Raw genomic sequence first — 24,119 nt, forward strand, 5'->3', positions numbered from 1 at the left:
GAGAGGAGCTCAGGGCGGAGATCAGGAGTGAGGTGCTCTGTGCTCTGGGAAAAGCTGGAGAAGGTTTTAGGAGCCCGGTTCTCGCCCCCCCTCACATCTAGAAAGGCACAAAATCATTAACGGGGCGTCCGCTCCTCGTGGCCAGCAGCAGCGCGTGCTTGACCGCTCGTCTGCTGGCTGGTCACCCAGGCCCTGAGCTGCTGAGGCGCTGTGCCCTGGACATAGCTTTCATTTTGCCCCAAATAAAACCCAACTCGCAACTCTCACCTTGTGCATTTATTTTCAGTCGACAAAGTTCACTGTTAAATAAAAAGCTCGCTGCTACAAAGACTTTATTTGCTTATTTGCAATTCAAACTGAGAAATATTTCACCTAGCAACTCTGGGCGACAATTCACTTTGAGGGGTGACTATTTTTGTCAATCATTCATAACGTGTACAAATTACTTTTATCACCTCCTCTGATTTTTCTCAGAAAAATCAGGGAATTAACAAAACAAAACAAAACCCTACTAGAAATTGGAAAATAAATGTTTTCCTTATCTTTAAACAGCACTCCCTAAAATATAACAGCACTATGAGCTGTGTTTGATTGGATCCTTCACAGGCGTTAATCGAATCAAAATCACCCAGATAAGGGTCACCTGCTCTGGGCAGCGGGCGGCACGAAGAGAACTCACCACGAACCTGACCCGCGCGCTGACCCTCTCGCCCCGCCCACTTCTCGCCCAAGTTCCGCAATCCCCGCCCACTAGCGCTACAGTGCAGCCTCCGCTCCGCGGCTCTCTTCCCCTCAGCCCACACCCCGCCCACGCTCCTCAAGCCCCGCCCACCGGCGCCACACCGCGGCCTCTCCTAGCGCCTCCATCGGCCTGCTCTTCCTTCCGCCCGGGGCACCCCCTCTCGGCCACCCCACCCGCTTCCTGTGGGTGGTGCGGGGCTCCGGCGCGCCCGCCTGACGTGATTGTTGTGCGCGCGCGTCGCTCTGGGGTCCCGAGCCCGCCATTGGTGTTTTCTAGTCAGCGGTATCCTGCTGGCGGGGGTTCGGGGCCGAGCGCGGGGCGCGCGTCGCAACCGTTCTCCCCGCGGCTGGCAGAGCTCCGTTATGGCTGCGGCGGAGGCGGAGGGGGCGACCGCGGCTGCAGTTCCTGGATCGGGTGCCGACGGCAGTGGCAAGTCGCTCGGAGTCGAAGGAGAGGGAGGAGGAGCGGTAGGCAAAGAGAAGGACGCGGTCGCGAAAGGAGCGGAGGCCGTCGGGGACAGTGAGGATGACGGCGAGGATGTGTTCGAGGTGGAGAAAATCCTGGACATGAAGATCGATGGGGTACGTGCGGGGCCTAGGCCGGGGGAGGCTCACGCGCGGCGGTCGGCGCGGCCGGGGTGGTGCTGCCCGCTCCGGAGGCGCTGGAGGCGGTGTAGACGGACGTCCACGGCGCGGGGACATTGAGAGGAGGCTTCCTTCTTAGGCCCCGTCCGCGCCATCCCCATCCCCATCCCCATCCCCGGGGGACGGCGTCTCGGGTCTGAGAGCCTGAGCATCCTCGCCCGCTCTCCCTGTGCGGCGTGTGCCAGCAGCCTCGCAGGAGCCTTGAGTTCCTCGCCGCGCCCTGCCCGGCGCTTCCCGCTCAGTGTCTCTGTGAAAGCCGTGTTTCACCCTGGTCCCCGCAGAGTGTGGTGCTTCCCCATTTATGCCCTTCAAGCTTATCGTTCTTTACATGTTTGTCTCCTGCTAGATTGTAAGCTCCTTTGGTAGACTATGCTTTTTATTAATTTGTTATCGCTGGCACTTTAACCCAGTGCCTAGCATGCCGTGATTGCTTTGTGTATATCAGATTGAGTGAATGAATTGTGGGCTGGAGGCTGGGGGAAGGTGAGAGGGTGGGAAGATGGGCAATGGGAAAATAATCTGTTTTAGTAAATAGGTGTAAGATGACCAAAGGCCCTACACGATGGTCGTTCTGTATATTGTGTTCTTTTTATTTATTTATTTATTTTTTGGGTACTCGGGCCTCTCACTGCTGTGGCCTCTCCCGTTGTGGAGCACAGGCTCCGGACGCACAGGCTCAGCGGCCATGGCTCACGGGCCCAGCCGCTCCGCGGCATGTGGGATCCTCCCGGACCGGGGCACGAACCCGCGTCCCCTGCATCGGCAGGCGGACTCTCAACCACTGCTCCACCAGGGAAGTCCCCCTGTGTTCTTTTTATTGTCTGTTATTTCCCATTTGTCATACGCTACCTTATATTAATTTTTTTTGTCCATTCATTCAGCAGCCTTTTTTTGTTTTCAACTACTGCATGGGTAGGTGCTGTGTTAGGTCCTGAGGATATAGAGATGAGTTGTAGCATACACAGTTGCTGACATTAAAGATTCTCCTGGAGCTTCCCTGGTGGCGCAGTGGTTGAGAGTCCGCCTGCCGATGCAGGGGACACGGGTTCGTGCCCCGGTCTGGGAAGATCCCACATGCCGCGGAGCGGCTGGGCCCGTGAGCCATGGCCGTTGAGCCTGCGCGTCCGGAGCATTCTCCTGTACAGTGGGGAATAAATAACCGAAATCCAGCGTCATCAGTCTTATTGTTAGTTGCAGTAAAGATAGAGACATTTCTATGTATAATTTTCCCAGATACCTTGTAAGCACCTTGAGGTGATAGGTGTATCACCTGCGTTTAACACAGTGCTTGGCAGGTGAAAGATATTCAGAAAATATTTGGTTAGGAGGGTAATATCTTCAGAATTGTTGATTCACTTCTTTTACAATATTCAATTTTGCCAGTTCCAAAGAACTGTAGGCACTGTACCTAAAGCCCCACATTAAAAAAATTTTTTTTCTTTCATTTAAATGGAATCTCACTATATTTGTTTGGTGTGTGTCTGCATATTTTGCTCAACAATATCTTTGTGAGATTTATTCCATGTTGTTGGAGCTATAGTTTCTTTCCTTTTCATTGCTGCATAGTTGTTGGCCCTCAGACAACTTGGGGCCTAGGGGTGCCTGACCCCTGTACAGCTGAAAAGCCACTTAGAAACTCCCCCAAAACCTAACTAATAGCCTTCTACCAGAAGGGGAAGTCTTACCCATAGTAGAAACAGTCAGTTAACACATATTTTGTATATTATGTGTATTGTATACTGTATCCTTAATTAAAAAGTAAACTAAAAAGAAAATATTTTAAAAATCAGAAGGAAGAGAAAATATATTTACAGTAATTTACACCCTAAGTATACATCTTCTGTTTATGAGATGAATTGCTTGTCAGAACCTACATCAATATTGTCTTATATGATACAAAACACTGTAGATGTTATATGTATTACCAGCACTGGACATCAAAAATGAAAAGATAATGTGAAAAAGTTTATTGATTCATACTTTATGGTAGCCTAGTGTAATCGATAAAATTGCTTCCCAGTAGCCTAGCCTAGACACTAATGAATGAATTGTTAGAAAATTTTTGTGGCGTATGGTATTACAGTCATATTCATAGTACAGTATCAGAAACATTATTACGTTTTTAAAGAAGTCACTTACCTGTAATAATCTAATACTCACTTTCTCCAATTAGAAAAGAATATGGTAATATAATTCTTTGAAAGCAAAGTTATAAAACGTTAAGAAAACTAACACATTAATTTTACATTAAATATCACACACCTTATGTCTTTGTGATGATCGACCAGTATTTACATATACTTTATGCATTCATTGCATACCTTTTGCTTAATCATTTCAGTACTTATGGCTATGTGTTTCGTCTGTGACTTCTTTCAGATTGTCGGAAATCTCCAAAAAATTTTCATATATACATATATACACATATATATATATATATATATATTGGCTGTGTTGGGTCTTTGTTGCTGCACGTAGGCTTTCTCTAGTTGTGGTGAGCGGGGGCTACTCTTCATTGCGGTGTGTGGGCTTCTCATTGCAGTGACTTCTCTTGTTGTGGAGCACGGGCTCTAGGCGTGTGGGCTTCAGTAGTTGTGGCACATGGGCTCAGTAGTTGTGGCTCACGGGCTCCAGAGTGCAGGCGCAGTAGTTGTGGTGCACGGGCTTAGTTGCTCCGCAGCATCAAAAGTGAAACATCAAATGGACATCAAAAGAGATGTGGGATCTTCCCGGACCAGGGCTTGAACCCGTGTCCCCTGCATTGGCAGGCAGACTCCTAACCACTGTGCCACCAGGGAAGTCCAAATTTTCCAATATATTTATTGAAAAATATCTGCATATAGGTAGACCCCGCAGTTCAAACCCATGTTTTTAAAGGGTCAACTGTATTCAGTTGTATGAACATATTACAGTCTCTCTTTTCTACTGTTGATGGGCATTTGGGTTTCCAGTTTTTGGTTATTGTGAATAATGCTTCTGTGAACTTTATTGAACACGTCTCCTGGTGTATTGTGCACAAATGTTTCTCTTGGTTGTGTACACCTAGGAGTGGAATTGTTCAGACAGGATGCATGTGTCTTCAGCTTTAAGTGGAAACTGTTTTTGAAATTGGTTGTACCAATTTACACTATTGCTAATGTTTTATGAGAATTCCTTTTGTTAAGCATCCTATCGGCGCTTGATATTGTCAGTCTTTATACTTTTAGCCAGTACTGGTGGGGTATCTGATGGTATTTCCTACTTATAATTTATATTTCTCTGGATTCTGTGCTAGTAATCAGTGTTGAAATCACTGAGCATCTTTTCATATATTGGGTTGGCCAAAAATCGGACTTTTTGGCCAATCCAATACTTATTTTTTGGTCATTTGGTTATCTTTTATGAAGTGCCTGTTCAGATCTCTTTCTACTTTGTCTTTCTTTATCAATTTGTTGTATTCTAGATTCAAATCCTTTGTGGGTGATGTCATGTATATCTATTTTCCTACTGTGTCTTTTTTGGTCAGTAGAAATTCATATGATTAATGTAGAAAAACTTAATCTTTGTCTTGATGTTGAGTGCTTTTTTTTTTTTTTTTTTTTTGCGGTACGCGGGCCTCTCACCGTTGTGGCCTCTCCCGTCGCGGAGCACAGGCTCCAGACGCGCGGGCCCAGCCACTCGGCGGCACGTGGGATCCTCCCGGACTCGGGCACGAACCCGTGTCCCCTGCATCGGCAGGCGGACTCCCAACCACTGCGCCACCAGGGAAGCCCAATGTTGAGTGCTTTTTATGTCTGGTTTGAGAAATCTTTCCCTACCCTAAATATTCTCTTTTTTTTTTTTTTTTTTTCTGAAAGCTCTGTTGTTTTGCCTTTCAGATTTTATATTTACATTTCACTTGGAATTGATTTTGTGTATAGTGTAATGTAGGGATCAGGTTTCATTGAGCAAATCTGTCTATTCTTTAATAATGCCTTATAAATTTTAGAATCAACTTGTCAATTTCCTTGCACACATTAAAAACTTTGAATTTTTATTGGGATTCGCATTGAATCTGTGGGTAAATTTAGGATCAATTTAATTTCTTTCAATAATGTTTTATAGCTTTCTGTGTTGAGGTCTTAGTAAGTTGATTTTTAGGTATAATTGATATTTTTGATGCAGTGGTAAATGGTCTTTTGAAAAGTTTCATTGTCTTATTTGTTGCTCATACAATTAATTTTTGTGTATTTACCCTTTGTTAAAGAAATTCCATTTATTTCTAGTTGCTAAATACTTTTATTGCGAAAGGATGTTGAATTTTATTAAATTTTTTCCTGCATCTGTTAAGATGATCACATAATTTTTCTCCCTTATATCACTAATGTGATAAACTACATTGATTTCCTAATGTTAAATCAACTTTGTGTTCATAGAATAAACCAAAGTTTGTTGTGATGTTACCCTTTTTTAGTGTTAGATTATATATTTCTTTATTATTTCATTTATTTCTGCTTTTTCTTTTTTATAAATTTATTTTATTTTTTATTTTTGGCTGCATTAGGTCTTCGTTGCAGTGCGCCAGCTTCTCATTGTGGTGACTTCTCTTGTTGCAGAGCATGAGCTTTAGGCACGCGGGCTTCAGTAGTTGTGGCACACGGGCTCGGTAGTTGTGGCTCGTGGGTCTAGAGCACAGGCTCAGTAGTTGTGGCGCATGGGCTTAGTTGCTCCGTGGCATGTAGGATCTTCCCAGACCAGGGCTCGAACTCGTGTCCCCTTCATTGGCAGGCGGATTCTTAACCACTGTGCCACCAGGGAAGCCCAACAAAAATTTTTAGCTAATTATCTAGTATATACAACCTAAGAGGATAAGAGGATGTCCCACTGATTAAGCGAAAAGAAAATGTGGCTACCAAGAAAATAGACATTTGGGGAATTTTGAAGATAAGTTTATAGATCCCAGGGCTATCATGAAATTTCTTAATATACAGCAAAGTCTTGGGCGATATTTGGGTTGACATTAGTCTTATAAAAAAACATGTAATTCAGGTTTTCATTTGTTTTGTATACTGCTATACACAGTGACCCTCAGTAAATATTTGTTGAATAAATGAATGAAGCAAAACTGCTGAAATGAAGGCTGTTAACAATTATCAGTCAGTTAAATCTGGAGCTAAAATTGAGATGTATTCCTTGTACTTGAGAATGATTGTTAATACTCCCTCATTCTCATTGACTAGATCAAACCTAATTGATAACAAGTATTAAATTTATATGTGTTCATTACTGCCTTTTTTTTTTTAATCATCAGAAAAGTTGCAAGAATTGTGTAGAATCTCCCATACGCCTTTACCCAGATCCCCCAGTTGTTGATATTGGCTTTATTTTTTTCTCTCTTTATTTATATACATTTTTTTCTGGCCCATTTGAAAGTAAATAGTGTTTTTTAAAAGCAACTTTGAGTAACACATTTAGCACTATTTTTATGCACACAAAACTAAGGTGGCCCACAGATAAGGATCTTTGGTCTCTGAGTCCTGGTGTTGGGTACATTCAGGCATCCCTCCACTCCCCTGTAGCAGTGTAACTTCTCCTGTGGTATTTGTGCCAAGAGCAGGAGTGCCGCCACGAGGACCTAAGCAAGCCGCTCTCTCACCTTGGTTTATCTCCAGTTTTAACTGCGCCTTCATAGAAGCTCTTACAAGGTTGTGTATTAATAGTTTTCTCTTTCCACACTGTTTTGCTAAAAAGCATACGCATGCATTTTCAGTTGTTATAATCACTGCCCTGCACCCAGTTATACAGCTGAACTGTTAAACTGACATGCTTTCTCTTTCTTTTTTGGGGGGGGGGCCACCATGCAGGATCTTAGTTCCCTGACCACGGATCAAACCCACGCCCTGTGCAGTGGAAGCTCGGAGTCTTAACCACTAGACTGCCAGGGAATTCCCAACATAGACTCTTAATTATTATTTTAAAATTATAAAGATTTTCAGGATTATTTCTGAAAGTTAAGAGGCTACTCTTTTCCCACTATTTCTTAGTTTCTAATCCTGTTAGATGCTAATGCTTGGTCTTTCTACAGATGGCAGAATGATTGAAAGGCAGTGTGGGCATGATGGAAGGGTGCAATGGGAGGGAACAGTGGTTGGCAGTCAGTTTCGAAAGTTTATTGCCTTGGTGGTTGTGTGAATAAAATCAGACAAGTGTTAAGAGTATAGCTAGAATGGTGCTCTGCAGTTCGTGCAGAAGACTATTGCATGAGTATGTTCTTGCTTCCCAGTGAGATTGGGTATTGAGCAGAAAAGAAAAATCAGAAATCTGGAAAAGCAAGAATTTAGAATATATATGACAAAGATTTAATAGCCATCAAGTATTAAAAAGAGAGGGAATCCCCTGGCAGTCCAGTGGTTACGACTTGGCACTTTCGCTGCCATAGCCCGGGTTCAATCCTTGGTGGGGGAACTGATCCCGCAAGCCGCGTGGCAAGGCCAAAAAAAGAAGTATTAAAGAGAAAAATTCTCATAAATGAGCAAGAAAATGGGCAAAAGATACAACAGGTAACTCTAAAATATTGTTGATGTAGTTTATAGATATGATTTTATATGTGTATCTTAAACTTTTTCATTTCAACCATTTTTCAGTGTGTGGTTCAGTGGCATTAAGTACATCCACACTGATGTGCAGTCATCATCACCATCCAGCTCTGGAACTCTTCCATCTTCCCAAGCTGAAACTCTGTACCCATTAAATACTAATTCCGTCTTCTCCCTCCCCTCAGCCCCTGGCAGCCACTATTCTCCTTTCTGTCTTCATGAGTTTCCCTATTCTAGGTACTTCATATAAATGGAATCATAAATACTGGGTTGGCCAAAAAGTTCATTTGGGTTTTTACAGAACGAACTTTTTGGCCAGTTCAGCATTTTCCTTCTGTGTCTGGCTTATTTCACCTAGCATAATGTTTTTTAAGGTTCATCCATATTGTAGCATGTGTTAGAATTTCCTTCCCTTTTAAGGCTGAATAATCCATTATATGTGTACACCCCATTTTGTTTATATATTCATCTGTTGATTGTTTGTTTGGGTTGTTTCCCACTTTTTAGCTATTGTGAATAATGCTGCCCTGAAATGTGTGTTCAGATATCTGTTTGAGTCTCTGTTTTCAGTTCTTTTGGGTATATACCTTGGAGAAGAATTACTGGATTATGAGGTAATTCTGTTTAACTTTTTGAGGAGTTGCTAAACTGTTTTCCACAGCAGTTGTACCATTTCAGATTCCCACCATCAATGTGAGAACGTTCTCATTTCTCCACATCCTCACCAACACTTGTTACTTTCTGTATTTTTGTTTGACCTAGTGGGTGTGAGGTAGTAACTTGTGGTTTTAAAATTTGCGTTTCCCAAAGGACTAATGATGTTGAGCATCTTTCCATGTGTTATTGGTCGTTGGTATATCTTCTTGGAGAAATGTCTATTCATGTCTTTCCTTTGTCCATTTTTTTTTTTTTTTTTTTTTCGTTACACGGGCCTCTCACTGTTGTGGCCTCTCCCGTTGCGGAGCACAGGCTCTGGACGCTCAGGCCCAGTGGCCACGGCTCATGGGCCTAGCCGCTCCGTGGCATGTGGGATCTTCCCGGACCGGGGCACAAACCCGTGTCCCCTGCATCGGCAGGCGGACCCCCAACCACTGCGCCACCAGGGAAGCCCCCCTTTGTCCATTTTTAATTTAACTGTGTTGTCTCGTTTTGGGGTTGGAGGAGTTTTTTTAAAAAAATATATTCTGGATGTTGATCCCTTATGAGATGTCATTTGGAAATATTCTCTCCAGTTACATGGGTTTCCTTTTCACTCTATTGATAATGTCCTTTGACGCACAAAAGTTTTTGTTTTTGATGAAGTTATTTTACCTATTTTTTTCTTTTGTTTGGGCTTTTGATGTTTTGATGTTATATATATACCTTGCTCACTTCATATATACATGCTCACTTCATGTCTCTGTGTCACATTTTGGTAATTCTCACAATATTTCACACTTTTTCATTATTTCTATATTTGTTATGGTGATCTGTGACCAGTGATTTTTGATGTTACTATGGCAAAAAGATTACCGCTCACTGGAGACTCAGATGATGGTTAGCATTTTTTAGCAATGAAGTGTTTTTTAATTAAGGTAGGTACATTGTTTTCTTAGATAATGCTACTGCATACTCAGTAGACCAAGGTATAAATATAAACATAACATTTATATGCACTGCAAAACCGAAAAAATTGTGTGACCTGCTTTATTGTGATATTTATTGCAGTGGTCTGGAGCCAAATTCACAATATCTCTTAGGTATGCCTGTATCCAAGAATTCATTGTCAAATCCAAGGTCCTGAAGATTTACCCCTGTGTTTTCTTCTAAGAATTTTATGGTTTTAGCTTTTAAATTTAGGTCTTTGATCTATTTTGAGTTAATTTTTGTGTATGGTATGAGATAGGGAATTTAACTTCATTCTTTCATATGTGAAAATCCAGTTGTTCCAGCACAATTTGTGTCCCTGTTCATTGGACTTGGCACCTTTATGAAATATCAGTTGGCCTTAGATGTGTGGGTTTATTTCTGGACTCCATGTATCTGTTCTTATGCCAGCACCATACTGTTTTGATTATTGTGGCTCTGTAGTAAAATTAGAAATCAAGAAGTGTGAGTCCTCCAAATTTGTTCTTTTTCAAGATTGTTTTGCCTATTCAGGACTTCTTCCAATTCCATATGAATTTGTGGTTTGTCTTTACTACCTTTGCAAACGAGCCTATTGGAATTTTGATAGGGACCTGAGGTCACCTTGGTAGTGTTGACATCTTAACAGTATTAAGTCTTCCTACCAAAGAACACAGATGTCTTTCCATTTACTTGTATCTTCTCTAATTTCTTTCAGCAGTGTTTTGTAGTTTTTAGTATGCAAGTCTTTTATGTCCTTAGCTAAGTTTATTCTTGAGTATTTTATACTTTAGATGCTATTGTAAATGGAATTGCTTTCTTAATTTCATTTTTGGTTTGGGCATTTCAGATGTATAGAAACAATTAATTTTTGTGTGTATTGTACCCTGCAACTTTGCTGAGTTCATTTATTAGATCTGGTTACTTTCTTGTGTATTCTTTGGGATTTTTTTATAAATAGAATCATAACATCCATGAATATAGTTTCATTTCTTCCTTTCCAACCTGGATGCATTTTATAGCTTTTTCTTACCTAATTGCTCTGGCTAGAACTTCCAGTACAACGTTGAATAGCAGTGGTGAAAGTGGGAACATAGCAGGTAATTTTTCAAAGAAAAAATGTAAATGGCTTAATGATAATTTTGTAAGTGGATGTGGAATATGGCAGAACTTTTTTTGTAAATTGCCATATAGTAAACATTTTAGACTTTGTAGGCTGAGAGACAATTTGGGGTCTTAGAGTTGGTGTTCTTTGTCGTGGTAGAAATGTGACCTCATTCTCTTAAAAAACTTTCCTTCTCTCAAAGACAGTGATCTTCCTTCTTGGCAACTCACTAGAACGTGTTACCCGCATCTGCCTTTGGCATTTACACGTATTGCCTTCACAGTGTGGGCTGACTTTCTGCATGCAGCCCAGGTCCTGGGTTTGGATTTCAGTTGTACTACTCTTTTTTTTTTTTTTTTTGCGGTACGCAGGCCTTTCACTGCTGTGGCCTCTCCCGTTGCGGAACACAGGCTCCGGACGCGCAGGCTCAGCGGCCATGGCTCACGGGCCCAGCCGTTCTGCGGCATGTGGGATCTTCCCGGACTGGGGCACGAACCCGCGTGCCCTGCATCGGCAGGCGGACTCTCAACCACTGCGCCACCAGGGAAGCCCATGTATTTTTTGTTGTATTTATATGATGGAATAATGTTCAGTCACTAAAAATGTTTCTGGAAGATATTAAAGCAAGAAATGTTTGATATATCAGTGAGAAAGCAAGATAAAACTGATAGTATCCCAGTGTTTTAAGTATATATACATTAAATATATACTTATAAATGCAAAAGGTGAAGGAAATAGATCAAATTGTTATCAGTATTTTGAGGTGACTTTTGTTTGTTTTTTCCTCTTTTTCATTGATTTTCAAAGACTGCACATTGCTTATATAATCAGAAAAAGACCTCAGTCTTTGGTTTATTAAAAAAATGGATTGATGGTATTGTGGTTTTATTTGTTTGTTTATTTTAATTTTTTTTAAATTGAGGTATTGGGCTTCCCTGGTGGTGCAGTGGTTGAGAGTCCGCCTGCCGATGCAGGGGACACGGGTTCGTGCCTGGGTCTGGAGGGATCCCACATGCCGCGGAGCGGCTAGGCCCGTGAGACACGGCCGCTGAGCCTGCGCGTCCGGAGCCTGTGTTCCGCAACGGGAGAGGCCACAACAGAGAGAGGCCCGCGTACCGCAAAAAAAAAAAAAAAAATTGAGGTATTATTGACATTATATATAACATTATAATAGCTTTAGGTGTACAACATAATGATTTGATATTTGTATACATTGTGAAATGATCACCACAGTAAGTCTAGTTAACATCTAAAAATGTTTTTCTTGTGGTGAGAATTTTTAAGATCTGCATTCTTAGCAACTTTCAAATATGCAGTACAGTATTATTAACTATGGTCACATGCTGTACATTTATTACATCCCCGTGACATTTATTTTGTAACTGGAAGTTTGTGCCTCTTGACCCCCTCACCCATTTCCCACCCCCACCCTTGCCTCTGGCAACCACCAGTCTGCTTTCTGTATCTGTGAGCTTGGGTTTTTTTGTTTGTTTGTTTGTTTTTCTTTTCTTTTTAAAAATTTATTTATTTATTTATTTTTGGCTGCCTTGGGTCTTAGTTGCTGCGTGGGGGCTTTCTCTAGTTGCAGCAAGCTGGGACTACTCTTCCTTGCAGTGCGCGGGCTTCTCACTGTGGTGGCTTTTCTTGTTGAGGAGCACGGTCTCTAGGCATGCGGGCTTAGTAGTTGTGGCTCGCGGGCTGTAGAGCGCAGGCTCAGTAGTTGTGGCTCACGGGCTTAGTTGCTCCGCGGCATGTGGGATCTTCCTGGACCAGGGCTCGAGCCCGCATCCCCTGCATTGGCAGGCGGATTTCTTAACCACTGTGCCACCAGGGAAGCCCTGTTTTTCTTTTTATATTACATGTGTAAGTGAGATCATGTAGTGTTTATCTTTCTCTGGCTTATTTCACTTATCGTAAGTCCCTTGAGGTCCATCCATGTTGTTGCATATGGCAAGACTTCATTCTTTTTTTTAATGGCTGAATAATACTCTGTGTGTGTGTGTGTACATACATATATGTGTGATGTATATGATTATATATGTATGTGATATATATGTGTGTGTCTATATATACATACTGCATTTTCTGTATTCATTTATTGATGGTCACTTGGATTGTTTCCACTTTTTGGCTATTGTAACTAATGCTGCGGTGAACATGGGGGTACATATATCTTTTCCAGTTAGTATTTTCATTTTCTTTTGATAAATACCCAGAAGTGGGATTGCTGAATCATATGGTAGTTCTGTTTTTAATTTTTTGAGGGTCTTCCATACTGTTTTTCTTAGTGGCTACACCAATTTACAGTCTCACCCAAAAGTGCAAAAAAGAGGTCTTTGTCTCCACATCCTCGTCAGCACTTGATATTTCTTCTGTTTTTGATAATCGCCATTCTAACAGGTGTGAGGTGACAACTCATTGTGGTTTTGATTTGCATTCCTCTAATAATTAGTGATGTTGAGCATCTTTTTAGCTATCTGTTGGCCATCTGTATGTCTTCTTTGGAAAACTGTTCAGTTCTGCCCATTTTTAAATCAGATTGTTTTTTGCTTTTTACTTGTATCAGTTTTTTGTGTATTCTGGATATTGACTCTCAGATATATGATTTGCAAATATCTTCCCACTCAGTAGGTTGCCTTTTCATTTTATTAATGGTTTCCTTTGCTGTGTAGAAGCTTTTTAGTATGATGTAGTATGACTTGTTTACTTTTGCTTTTGTTGCTTTTGCTTTTGGTGTGATACTGTTTTTGTTTTTGTTTTTGCCACTTGCTTCAGGAGATGAACATTCTTTTTACATTTGTTTTATTGTGGTTATTTAATTTAAAAATTAGTTATTAAGTGAAAAGTAATACGTGCAAAATAGATTGAAGATTGACTCTCCTTCCTTCCTTCTCCCCAGAAACTGTTACAATTACCAGCTTCTCATGTCTTGCAGAGAACATTTTAAGAGAGGCTTTTAGGCTGATTCACATTCGGAGGGGACAGATTAAAATATGACTGATATTTTATTATTCCACTACAGTAAGCACTTGCCCTCAGAGGGAGAAGCTACAGCTGTACTTAGATCGGATGGACTTTCATTGTGTATTTTAAGGAATTCACAAATGATCTCAGGAGATGAACAGTCTTTACCATGATTTTAATCTCCATTTCAGGTTGGTTCATGTATTCTCAGCAACTGTATGGCTTTGGAACTATAGTCAAATCTAATATCCTTTATTTGCCTGTCTTTAATTTATATAACAGGGCAAGATCGTTTATAAAGTTCGATGGAAAGGATACACATCAGATGATGATACCTGGGAGCCTGAGGTTCACCTTGAGGACTGTAAAGAAGTTCTTCTTGAATTTAGGAAGAAAGTTGCGGATAACAAAGCTAAACCAGTGAAGAAGGATGTCCAGGTATTATGTTTTATCTCATAGTGGGTGTTTTTAGTATAATAAGTTTATTATAAATTTTAATAATATACAGAATGTATAGTAAGGAATTTACAAATAATAATAAAATATACAACATTCCTATTGTAAGTTCTGTATAGCCAATTGATTCTCATAGAACGCTTTCATTGATTTTTGCCAGGCTCTTTTTTCTGTAGCCAAGCTGTGATTGCAGGTGACATACAGGTATAGTTGGGGCATGTTGTTATTTTCCTTTAAGTTAAGAGTAAGATGATAGTGGGGAGAAAAGAGATGTGTTGAAACTTTACTTGTTTGTCCATGATGTGAGCATCATGTTTTTGTATACCTGAGGAATATTTTTTATGCTATTCATCATAGTATTATTAACTATGGTCACATTAAATATGGTCATATTCATCATGTTTCTGTATACCTGAGGAAAATTTATGTTACTATTACAAATACAACACATACTCATATTTAATCAGCATTATTAACATATTTCTAAGTCTGACTTTCCTGCTAATTCAAACAATTCTTAGATCACTTTATAAAGCTATAAATTTTAATCCGTTTCAGATTATTCACAGGTCTGATTATCTCCGGGTCTTCTGTTTTTCTTTTCTTTTTCCACTTCAATTTTTAACCACTTTATGGTTTTTTAGTAGCTCTTGTTGGTGGTAAGGAAGGATAAAGAATTCAAAGGAACTCAGATGAGTTAAACTTCTATCATCAGCAGTTTGAAAAAAGACTTGATGGTGGTCTAAAGTGGGATAACATTAAAACTAATGCACAAACTTGGTTTAAGAGTTTCCTTCTATGGATTTGTCCATTGTTTTATCCTTGATTCTAATATTCCACACATTATTGAATTGGCTTTATTTATGAATCTTCTAAGAATTTCCCATTTTACTTTTCTTTGTAAGTTTCATTTATAGCTTCTATTTATAAATTGAACTGACTCTAATTCAACTTACTGCTTTTGCTTTTAGTTTTCTTTTTCATTAGAAATAATTATCATTTTTTAGAATACTGACAGAGGTTCTTGAACTTAGAACTATATAGTGAAAATTGCTCACAATAAGGAGTCTTAGTTGTTGAAGTTATTTTTTAAGGGCTGAATATTGATCCCTTCTTTCCCTACAATTTGAGTTTCAACTACATACTTAGTATTTTTTAAATGACAAAAACAGTATTGGGACTTGACTGTGTGTAGTGGTTGTTAACAATAATAGCCGTGATAGAGGCAGCTTCTGCTCACCCAGCACGTGTCCTCTGTCTGTGCCAAATTCTGGGCCAGCACTTTCATGGATTAAGATGAGAAAACGGAGGCTTAGGTGAGTTCAGTGCCAGCCCAGATTCACCCATTAGTAGTGACAGAGACAGGCAGCCACACTCTTAACCACTATGGTAGGTTTTCTTTTGGTTTGGGCTGTAGTTTGAAATCCATTTAGAAGAGTGGAATTACCAGTTTTTTAATTGTATGCTGTAGTGGCAGGGTCTTTAATAAATACAGTTTTTAAATTACTAAGCAAAACCTTCAGTACTTTTAAAATTTTTGTAAAGGAAATCCTTTACAAGATGAGTTCAGATTAGAGAATGTTTTCTTTAGTTTTTTGCTGCAGTTATACTTCACTTTTCTAGAATGGGTGCCTTCTCCCTCCTTCCCTATTTCTTTCACTAAAAACACTATACAAATACAAATGCACCTGTCTTACTAAGTGATTGGTTCATATTACTCTCAAAATTTAGACATTTTTATTGAAATCTTCTTAAATTTATTGCTAACTTTCCTGCTTTTATTAGTGAGATAAGTTTGCTGAAACTTCTCCCAAGAAGTCTTGACTTATAGAATACTGGCTTTATTGGCCCTTTCACTTTACCAAGGCTCTGGTTAAACCCAACTTGCAACTCTCTTGATTTAAAATTATTGATGACAATCTGAATGAGAATGGTTCCTGATCGACTGGTCTGTTTGAGGCTTATTCTTTTTTTTAAAAATTTTTTAATTTATTTGGCTGCATCTGGTCTTAGTTGCGGCTCACCGGATCTTCATTGTGGCATGTGGGATCTTTCGTTGTGGTGCATGGGCTTCTCTCTAGTTGTGGTACTCAGTAGTTGCGGCGAGTGGGCTTAGTTGTCCTTTGGCCTGTGGGATCTTAGTTCACCGACCAGGGATCGAACCCACTTCCCCTGCATTGGAAGGTGGATTCTCAACCACTGGACCACCAGGGAAGTCCCTGAGGCTTATTCTTAATCCTTGTCCTAGTTTTAGGAAGACACTTGTCCACTTGGAAGTGTCTTTTTCTAAGCTATCCTTACTATTTTATAAGTAACTTAAAATTCTAGGCACTAACAACATTTTGAATTTTTATAAGACTGAAACCTCTATTTCTTATGTCAGGTGAACTTTCTCCTGAATTCTGTCTTTTATAAAGTATTCCAGTATTTATACTGCTATGAATTTTTGACCTAATCATTAAGTAGTATCAGTGGACAGGCATATGGCAAAAATGCACTGGTAGCTAACCTTTTCCCACTTTAGCAAAATAGTTTTTTTTGTTTTTTTGCGGTACGCGGGCCTCTCACCGTCGGGGCCCCTCCCGCTGCGGAGCACAGGCTCCGGACGCGCAGGCTCAGCGGCCATGTCTCACGGGCCCAGCCGCTCCGCGGCATGTGGGATCCCCCCGGACCCGGGCACGAACCCGTGTCCCCTGCGTCAGCAGGCGGACTCTCAACCACTGCGCCACCAGGGAAGCCCAGCAAAATAGTTTTGCTGTTCATAAGTTCTTGTGATTCTTTCACTGTAGGTATAGAAATAGAGAGCCAGTAGGAGGAAATGCTTTGTTCATCTCGTCATCATTCTGTTCATGCAAGAAACAAACATTTGCTACCTATGTGAAAACTGTGATATTTCCCATTCACCAAAATCTTTGTCTTGTGGAGAGGTTTTACTACAGCAGTATTTAAGACTATTTGATTCGTCAGTTTATCTACTTAAATCTGGGAGCACTGCTTGCTTAGGACTTAGTAAGCATCACAGAAGTTAGGAATGGATTCTAAAATACCCCAAAAAGTGATTGTTGATACTCTTCACCAGAAAATATACATGATACAGAAATGGTATTTGTTCATTAAAATACTTTTTGTCATTTAGCATTCGGATACCTTTTTACCTTTTTGCTGACCATCGGGTATTTGAAGCTAAAAAGAAAAACTGAGGTGCTATTTAACATTCATTTGTGTGAGACACTCCAGACCTTCATCTTTAGTGACTGAAAATCTACGGACAAGGCGGCCGCTGGTCTGCTTGAGCTTTGATGATGGATGTCACATGACACAGAAGAACCTCTGCTGGCCTGTCATGGCAACACTTTATTGTTTTTACATTTTTGGTTCTTTTTTTAGAGATAGCTTTTTTTTTTTCTTCCCCAAGTAAATATAGAGTGTTTTAAATGGGCCAGACCCTTAAATGGTCACAGTTTTATGAAGACAGATCATATGTATCTTTTGCTCTTGAGGGGCCTTACAAGTTGTCCATGTATGATCTTACTTTTAAGAGTAGTACCATATAAAAGGATTTTGCCTTCTGCCTTTCTTTTTTTTTAAATTTATTTATTTTATTTTATTTTTGGCTGTGTTGGGTCTTTGTTGCTGCTTGCAGACTTTCTGTAGTTGTGGTGAGCGGGGGCTACTCTTCGTTGTGGTGCGTGGGCTTCTCATTGTGGTGTCTTCTCTTACTGCAGAGCATGGGCTCTAGACGTGCAGGCTTCAGTAGTTGTGGTACGCGGGCTCTAGAGTGCGGGCTCAGTAGTTGTGGCGCACGGGCTTAGTTGCTCTGTGGCATGTGGGCTCTTCCCAGGCCAGGGCTCAAATCTGTGTCCCCTGCACTGCCAGGTGGATTCTTAACCACTGCGCCACCAGGGAAGCCCCTGCCTTTCTTTTAAAATAATTTTTTATCAATACATATTCTAACCAGCAAACAACTGTGTTTTTTAATAATCATTTGTGTCCCTGCTACTCAGCTAGGAGATAGTTTTGCCTTTATTTTAAAATTTGTCTGAGGATAGCTTTTTTAAATACTGCCTATAAAATAATAAATATATGTACTCTTAATGTAAAATGAATTAGAATTTGTGCACCCAAATAAGCTTTATTTTTGAGTGTACATTTTGTGAAGTAAACATTTATTCCAATAGTTCCATGGCCCAAAATGGTTTTAAATTATTTATTTTGGAATTGTCTTCATAAGAATCTATATGTCATGCAAGAAAATTTCTAGTAACGCCTCCTCTTTGTACCCAAGGAAAGCATGGTGATGGTTCTAAAAGTGCAGGGGTGAACTTCCAAAAGTTATTTGAGCAGCGGTTGCACTATTGAAAAGCTCATGGTTTCCAGAGGTGGTTAGGTAGAGGCAGTGATGCTGGGGTGTGCGTGCCTTGTTCAGTTGTTTTGCCATCACACCTCATGCACAGTATTGATCACCATTCCTGTAGGCTGGGCGTTGAGCAGGTGGGGCAGGGTGACTGACCCTGACCTGCCCGGGCCAGCCCCAGCTTAAAAGCCTGTCGACCTGGTGTGACTGTGATCAGAGTCCCGTTCATTTTCAAAGTTGTCCTAATTTGGATAATAAATAATATGTTTATTTTATGTGTGAAACTATTAAAATGAGTAAGAAGACAGATTACTAGTATACTGAAAGTACTCAGACTTGTGATATGTGTGGTTTTAATTTTGTTCGACTATTTTTTAGTTATTTTAAAAGTTAACACTAATTCCTTTGTATCATCTAATACCTGTTGTTTGATGGCAAACAACTGTTCATCAGATGGTAGCTATTTTTTATGTCCTGACTTCACTCAATCTGGCCAGTTACTCCAGGGCTGGATTACCCTGGTGCAACTAACCTACTGATTCATTTGATACATGCTAAATAATAATTTCACACAGAGTATTTTGAAGCCTAAAGCCAAAGTGCTATATTATTTATTTGCATCAACCCATTTATTTAAAACATACGGGTTGTAACTATCTTGGGAGTAGTCTAATGACCAGAGGAAAAGTCTTGTTTCAAAGTTTTGTGCTAAGGAGCCAGCGTTAGAGCTCTTCCCAGGTGACTGAGGAATTAGGATAGGTAGCAGCAGCTCCATTCACAGTAGCCAAGACATGAAGCAACCTAAGTGTCCATGGACAGGTGAATGGACACAGAAGATGTGGCACCTGTATACGGTGGAGTATTAGTCAGTCATCAAAAAGAATGAAATAATGCTGTTTGCAGCAGCATGGATGGACCTAGAGGTGATCATACTAAGCAAAGTAAGTCAGAGAGACAAATACCATAAAATATCACTTATATGTGGAATCTAAAATATGACACAAATGAACTTATTTATGAAACAGAAACAGACTCACAGACATAGAGAACAAACTGATGGTTACCAAAGGGGAAGGGGTGGGGATGAATTAGGAGTTTGGGGTTAGCAGATACAAACTATCATCTATAGAGTGCATAAACAACAAGGTCCTACTGTAGAGCCCAGGAAACTGTCTGCATACCCGTAATAAACTATCATGGAAAAGGACATAAGTGTGGAGGTGTAACTGAATCGCTTCGCTGTGCGCCAGAAGCTGACGCGGCCTTGTAAATCAGCTGCGCTGGGCAGCAGCCGACGGGTGACCCAGCAGCCACCACATGGGGCCAGCAGCCTGGCTGGTGGCCAGGACCAGGTGAGACAACAGGGAGGCAGTGAGTAGCTGCGCCGAGAGGAGGCTGACCTCGCGCTGTGGGGTCCCAGCTGTGGATTTGGGGGGGGGACCCCGGGGGTCTTTCTGTGTACAGGCTAGAGTCTTTGGAATTGTAGACTTCTTTTAAGTTGTTTTACCTGATGAAAGGGATAAGTCCAGCCGCTTGTTTGCTAATTATTTCATGTTCATTCATTCAAAAAATCCATTTCTCATATGTAAGTCATTAGGAGGAAGAAGAATAAGATGCGCCTCTGCCTTCAAGGCGCTCACGGTACATGAAGGGGAGGGCCAGGTGGACGGAACCTGAAACACGGAGTGAGACACGATCTCGGGCAGCTGTGAGGCCGCTGTGGAAAGTCAGAGGATAAGCATCAAAGGTGCATTACAGAAGATTCGTCATTTGGCCGAAGCCCTAAGAGATGAGAAATTCAAGGGTCCTAGGAGGGGAGGCAGGTACAAAGATGCAGAGTTTTGCAAAAGCACAGATTTTGGGGTAATGGTGAGAAGTGCCAGAGCTGTCACTTGGAAAGGAGCAGGAGTGACACTGGGGCAGAAATTGGGAAGAAATTTGTATGCACCTGGATTTAAACTCAACCGTTTGGGCAGTAGAAGGGCCAGCAGAAGTTTGGAGGGAAGTTGTGTGATGAGATTTATGTTTTAAGAACTTGCTTTTTTGAAGAATTTTATTAGGAAAATTTGGACATATAAAAATGCAGAAGGCTGTATCGTGAGACTTGAGAATTCATCACCCAGTTCCAGTCACTATCAGGACTTCGCCATTCTTCCTGTCTGCGGCTCCTACTCTCCCCTTTTATTTGCTGGAGTATTTTAAGGCAAATACTTTAGTACTCCAGATGGCATATCACTCTACCCTGCAAAACTTAATTAAATTACAGACATTGTGAAAACATAACCGCTATACCATTATCGTACCAAAAAAGTTTACACTTGTTTTTTTTTTTTTTTTTTTTTTTTTTTTTTTTGTGCTGTGCACGGGCCTCTCACTGTTGTGGCCTCTCCCGTTGCTGAGCACAGGCTCCGGACGCGCAGGCCCAGCGGCCATGGCTCACGGGCCCAGCCGCTCCGCGGCATGTGGGATCCTCCCGGACCGGGGCACGAACCCGTGTCCCCTGCATCGGCAGGCGGACTCTCAACCACTGCGCCACCAGGGAAGCCCTACACTTGTTTCTTAATGTCTTCTCTTATCTAATAATGTGTTCCCCCCAGCTGTCTCAAAGAAACAAAACAAAACATGTCTTTGTTGATTTGATTGAATTGGGATGTGAAAATGGTCTGCATGTTGTATATCATCAGTAATCTCTAAATCTCTTCTAATCTATAACAGCTTCTTCCTCTAACCTTCCCCTATTTTTCCCCATCACGTTTATTTGATGAAGAGACCACATTGTTTTTCTGTAGAATTTCCCATATTCTGGGTTTGGATGAGCACATGATAGCTTATAACATGTTCCTCTGTCCCGTGTTCTTATGAACTGGTAGCTAGATGTAGAAGCAGGATTGCTCTCAAGTTTATTGGTTGATTTATTTATTTTGCAAGGATGGTCATGAGTGGTGCTATAACACATCAGAGGGCCCATCTTGTCTCGCTGACTCCTTTCCAGTGAAGTTAACAGGATCGTTGAGATTAGGTGTTTTCAGTCTTATCTACCATTAGAAAACTCCTCACATTTCGTGTGTAGGTTTTAGGAGCCATTGAAGATTGTTGCCTAGAACTATTATTTCATTGCAGGTTGGAAAATAGTGATTTTCTAATTCTGACATTCCTTCTGCCTTTATTACTAACATCACTGGGAAGGTGATTCTGAGACGCTGTGGTCCTGACCTGACTCTGGAGTGGGGAGAGGCTGCTGGCGGGGAGAGGTGAGGGGCTGAACTGAGGTGGGGAGGTTGGAGAATTGATGCGCATAGGATCGGTGACTGAGCCGATGAAGGAAGAAGTGGTGTCAGAGATGTCTCAGGTTACTGGCTTGGGAACCTAGGTAAGTGATGGTGTTATTCAGGGAACAGTTCCAGTTTTGAACACATGACATTTTAGTTACTTACTTGTCATCCAAGTAAAGATGGCCAGTCTCGCGTTGGCAACATGGGTCTGAGTTGAAGGAGGGAGATCTGGGCTGGAAATGTGGAGTGTGGGGAGTTGGTGGAGTGTGCAGGATAGTGTTTCTTATTACTGTGTTCCAACTAAGAATCTGATGGATTGTAAGTATTTTGAAAAAATAATTCAGTTTTAGAAATCTTGTTTAAAATTTTTTCGAAGTAATATTAGTCTTGCACCTAGCAAGCTTCGTTTATTCTTCCTCTTTTTCCCCCCTTTTCCCCTTTACCAATGCAGAAAATTTAAGTAAAATCAGGCTGTTCTGCTTGGAAACAAGGAGGTCAACACTAGTCTTTAGGAAAATGGTTTTCAAGAAGGTGGAAGTCAGTTGTAAACTCTTCAGGATTGAGGGAAATTTGAGAAGTCTCTCTTACAGAACTTGCTTAAACCAAAGGGGTAGCTTTCTGGTGAGCCTTGAGCGAGTTGCAGACTTTGCCTTTGTGTTCCTGACCATGTGTATCATAGCAACACAGACCCTCTGCTGCATCAGGACTGGTGATACCTCAGCAGCATGACAGCAGCAGTGCCGTTGTCCCATACACAGCTGGTGCCTGGTGACGCCGTGTGGGTTTCCTGGAGGTCCTGGGGTGTCCTTCACCGCTCTCTGTCCTGCATGCGATTAGTCCCCCGTCTTCGGTTTCCTCTCATCTAGAGCACTCCAGAGCCCTTTGCCCCCCTTTTAAGACACCAGGCCAGTTGTTTTATAGAAGGTTCTTCACATTGGAATTAGATGAATGGTAATTAATGTTAAATCACAAATAGTATTTTTAAAATTGGAATTAGATGATTTGTAGATTTAGTGTAAACATTCTGGCCAATGTATTCTGTAGGTAAGGTACGTGACATCAAGAGATGAGCCATGTGTCCGTTATCTCATTGCTGATGTTAAATTATAATTATGTGATAAAGTGAGGTGCATCAGTTTTTCTCCCCTTTTAAAGGTACCTTTTTCCCTTGTAAAATAGTAAGTAATATGATAATAAGTAACCTGATAGTAAGCAACCTGATTATAAGTAATCTTTGAGATGGTGAGAATCACTTGTTCCCCAACAACCTCTCATCCATGATTTTCAAATACTTTGAAGAATCTTTTATTCTTTTTAAAAAATTTGTATTGGAGTATAGCTGCTTTACAATGTTGTTAGTTTCTGCTGTGCAGCGAAGTGAATCAGCTGTACGTACACATACATCCCCTCTTTTTTAGATTTCCTTCCCATTTAGGTCACCACAGAGCACTGAGTAGAGTTCCCTCTGCTATACAGTAGGTTCTTTTCAGTTATCTATTTTATACAGAGTATCAACAGTGTGTATATGTCAATCCCAATCTCCCAATTCATGCCACCCCTCCACTTCCCCCCTTGGTAACCGTAAGTTCTCTACATTTGCAACTCTATTTCTGCTTTGCAGATAAGTTCATCTGTTCCATAAAATACTTGGAAGAATCTTGCCTTAATTAGTTATTACTGTGGTGGCTTCAAATAATGACTTTTCTAATCCTGTTATTCCATATTTTTCATTTTGTGTCCTATAAAGAGCAGCTCCTCCCACCCCCTTAAATTTTTTAAATACCAGTACACACTCATGGAATCTTTTTATTTAATTACTGTTATTGTTTACATTAATGCTAAAACGGTCCCACATTGGCTTGTGAGAGCCCCTTTAGGCCAGCTCCTGTGTCCTCTTGCTATGTCCCTGTCTGTCTTTGCTCTCTGGCGCAAGGTTCCCCAGTAGCATGTACTTTCCTGCTCTGGCCCTGATATCACCTATTTTCCAGGGAATCCTGATTCTTTTTAGAGGAGAATAGAATTTAGAAACCAAGATGTACTTATTGCTACTGGGACATCATTATTTCCAGGCCCTTTAGACAGAGATAAAGGGAAAAAATACATGTTTATTTGTTTTAAGTCAAGTTCACACCGACGTCTGTAATTTCGGTCTATCACCTCAGCGTCCTCCTATCATTCTCACCGTCCGCAGTTCTGTCTCCCTTTTCTTCCATGAGAACTCTGGTTCTCATCAACATTATATGTACTCATTTACTGAGTCCTGCAATAATTAGAAATCAGTTTCAGGTTTGCTATGCCCATTCTACTGTAAAATTCCAAATTTATTTGCAGTTCTTTTTGTCCTTACAGTATATTCACTTCGGTTGTTGATTGTTCAAAAGTTACATGGATTAATTCTTTTTTTCTTCTGTGTGGTCATCAGT

At 40.9% G+C, this 24,119-nt stretch overlaps 1 protein-coding gene across 6 annotated transcripts in view; it reads left to right on the forward strand.

The window, feature by feature from the left end:
* The first annotated feature begins 879 nt into the window (after positions 1 to 879).
* MPHOSPH8 (M-phase phosphoprotein 8) overlaps positions 880 to 24,119 on the forward strand; it is a 49,857-nt gene continuing 26,617 nt past the window's right edge. For 2 of the 6 annotated variants that reach the window (XM_032610966.1, XM_032610967.1), the window contains exons 1-2: positions 883 to 1,323; positions 13,897 to 14,052. In XM_032610966.1, coding sequence (XP_032466857.1) covers positions 1,105 to 1,323; positions 13,897 to 14,052 — 375 coding nt within the window. In that variant the 5' untranslated portion in view covers positions 883 to 1,104. Of the gene's footprint in view, positions 1,324 to 13,896; positions 14,053 to 24,119 lie in introns of all 6 variants that reach the window. The other 4 variants (XM_032610969.1, XM_032610970.1, XM_032610971.1 and 1 more) reach the window with 3 other exon arrangements.

The sequence above is a fragment of the Phocoena sinus genome, chromosome 18 (genome assembly GCF_008692025.1).
Source record: "Phocoena sinus isolate mPhoSin1 chromosome 18, mPhoSin1.pri, whole genome shotgun sequence".
Classification (NCBI taxonomy): Eukaryota; Metazoa; Chordata; class Mammalia; order Artiodactyla; family Phocoenidae; genus Phocoena; species Phocoena sinus.